General features: G+C 47.9%; 1 protein-coding gene across 1 annotated transcript; it reads right to left on the reverse strand.

The window, feature by feature from the left end:
• Window positions 1–903: 903 nt before the first annotated feature.
• LOC104804949 (peroxisome biogenesis protein 7-like) lies at window positions 904–2,084 on the reverse strand. Its single transcript, XM_010529337.1, has one exon. It carries the CDS (start codon window positions 2,082–2,084, stop codon window positions 1,131–1,133), a length of 954 nt encoding a protein of 317 aa, XP_010527639.1. The 3' UTR covers window positions 904–1,130.
• Window positions 2,085–2,089: the final 5 nt, after the last annotated feature.

Here is a 2,089-nt window from a genome sequence, read left to right on the forward strand (position 1 = left end):
GTCAAAAGCCCACTTGACGGTCAACGCGACAATGAAACTGTAGATAGATAGAACAATACAACAATTCTAGCAAATAGCCATTACCACCAAATACCCAAAAAAATTGGGTGTCCGGTCTCGGTCCCGGTCTCGGTCTCGTCTTCACTGGTTTCTTGGGCATTATCTCAGTCCCAACATTGCGAGATCCGGATACTCGCGGTTGCAATCGGGTACCCGACGAAATTTACGGTATTTAAATAATTTTACACGAAAATAGATATAGGGTATTTATTATAAATACGTTAAAATAGTAAAAGATAAAACGTAACTTCGCTTCTAACCAGATATCCACGGGTAAAACCTGTAACCCATCATGTTTTGGAAAAACTTGAATCCAAACCCGTGATCCGTGTTCTTTGCCTCATCGCACCCATCTTCGGTTTCGTTGGCGGTTGGATACCGTGCGACCGAATACCCGAAAACCCGCGGGTCTTCTCAAGTATCCTCGCTCAGCCCTAATTCCTACTTGTATCTATGGCAGAACATTACCAGGGCTTTCCTTGGGGCACTAGCTGAATTCTGAACTTAAGCAAACTAACTTCTCAATTCCTATGTTCCTTGAACTGAACTTGTCACCGCAGAATATCTTCTAAACAAAGAAAACCAACCAGGTCCGTCCTGTTAACGAAGCCCTACATAATCCGGTACTGAATCATTTCCCGGCAAATCGTTTCACTAAAACCCGAAAGTTCAAACCGGTAATTTCTATCCTGCAGAAACGATCTCTTTGATGTAAGATCTGCCCATGTCAAGATATGGTGTCTCTCAATGCAGGAAAGATAACCAAATCCACAAGTATGGTGATTCACTATGATCCACTACACAACCTCGTATGATGAAACAGTTCAAGCCCAGACACTGCAATAATCTATAATCTCAACACCATTTGCAAATGAACCACACTGTAATGAAGTTGAATTGAAATCAATTCACAGTTGGAAGGAAAGCTTGTTCCTTGTTCAATCAACTATCACATTCCAACAATTTCGACCCACAAGTTACATTTCCTTCACCTAAAGATTTCAACTTTATTTCGAAACTTTCGTATGATTAAGAGATCGAATTCAAAGTTTGTGGATCGAAACTTACTTTCAACTTGCTCTGGGATCCATCCCTTGCTGCCAAATGTACACAAGCTCGTCCCATCCAGTGCTCGCCATTAGACCTTCAACAAGAACGCTCATGTCGATTCCCACCGCGAACTCGGTGTGATGGTCATGGCGACCGACCAGAGCATCCTCCACCATGAAATCCCACAAACACACAGTCATATCATACGAACATGAAGCCATCAGATTCCTTCTATGCGGCGAAAACTTCACCTTCCTCACTGCATAACCATGGCCGTTCAACACCGCCACCGGAACCCTGTAATTCCGTACGTCCCATACCTTGATCGTCTTGTCCACTGAAGATGTCGCCAGGATACAATCATCGTACTTGTTCCAATCACACGACAGGATCTCGAAATCGTGCGCAGGGATGATCATCGTCGATCCGGGTTCCCGAACATCCCAAATCCTAAGCGTACAGTCTCCGGAAGCAGAGGCAAAGACATCGCCATGTTTAGGGTTCCAAATCGCTTGGTACACGCAGTACGCGTGCTCCTTGAAAGTCCGAATGCTCGCGGGACGATCCATGGTCCAGAGCTTGACTGTGTCGTCCCACGAAGCTGTGAGGAACGAATCCCGGCGCGTGGGGTTGTAATCGGCGGAGTGAACCTCACGCGCGTGCTCGTGGAAGGAGCGAATAGGGTTCGACGGAGGAGGAAGTGCGGTGTCGTAAATCTTGACGGAGCCATCGCCCACGGCGGCGACGAGGAGGGAGTCGTGAGATTCCGACCAAGAAACGTCGTATACGGCGTCGGCGGTGTCGAAGGCAGTGGACTCGACGACGGCGCCGCCGGTGGGAGGGAGGTCGAGGACGTGGATTCGGCCATTGCCGAGGATGCCGAAGTTCTGAGCGGTGGCCACGGCGAGGCGAGACTCGTAGAAGGGGCTGAACCTGACCGAGTAGCCATTAAAGGGCGTCTTGAAGATCGGCATGACTT

The sequence above is a fragment of the Tarenaya hassleriana genome, unplaced genomic scaffold (genome assembly GCF_000463585.1).
Source record: "Tarenaya hassleriana unplaced genomic scaffold, ASM46358v1 Cleome1019, whole genome shotgun sequence".
In the NCBI taxonomy this organism is placed as follows: Eukaryota; Viridiplantae; Streptophyta; class Magnoliopsida; order Brassicales; family Cleomaceae; genus Tarenaya; species Tarenaya hassleriana.

Bases quoted from the DNA above. Each gene is read 5' to 3' on its own strand.
- LOC104804949 (XM_010529337.1), bottom strand. From the start codon at position 2,084: ATGCCGATCTTCAAGACGCCCTTTAATGGCTACTCGGTCAGGTTCAGC.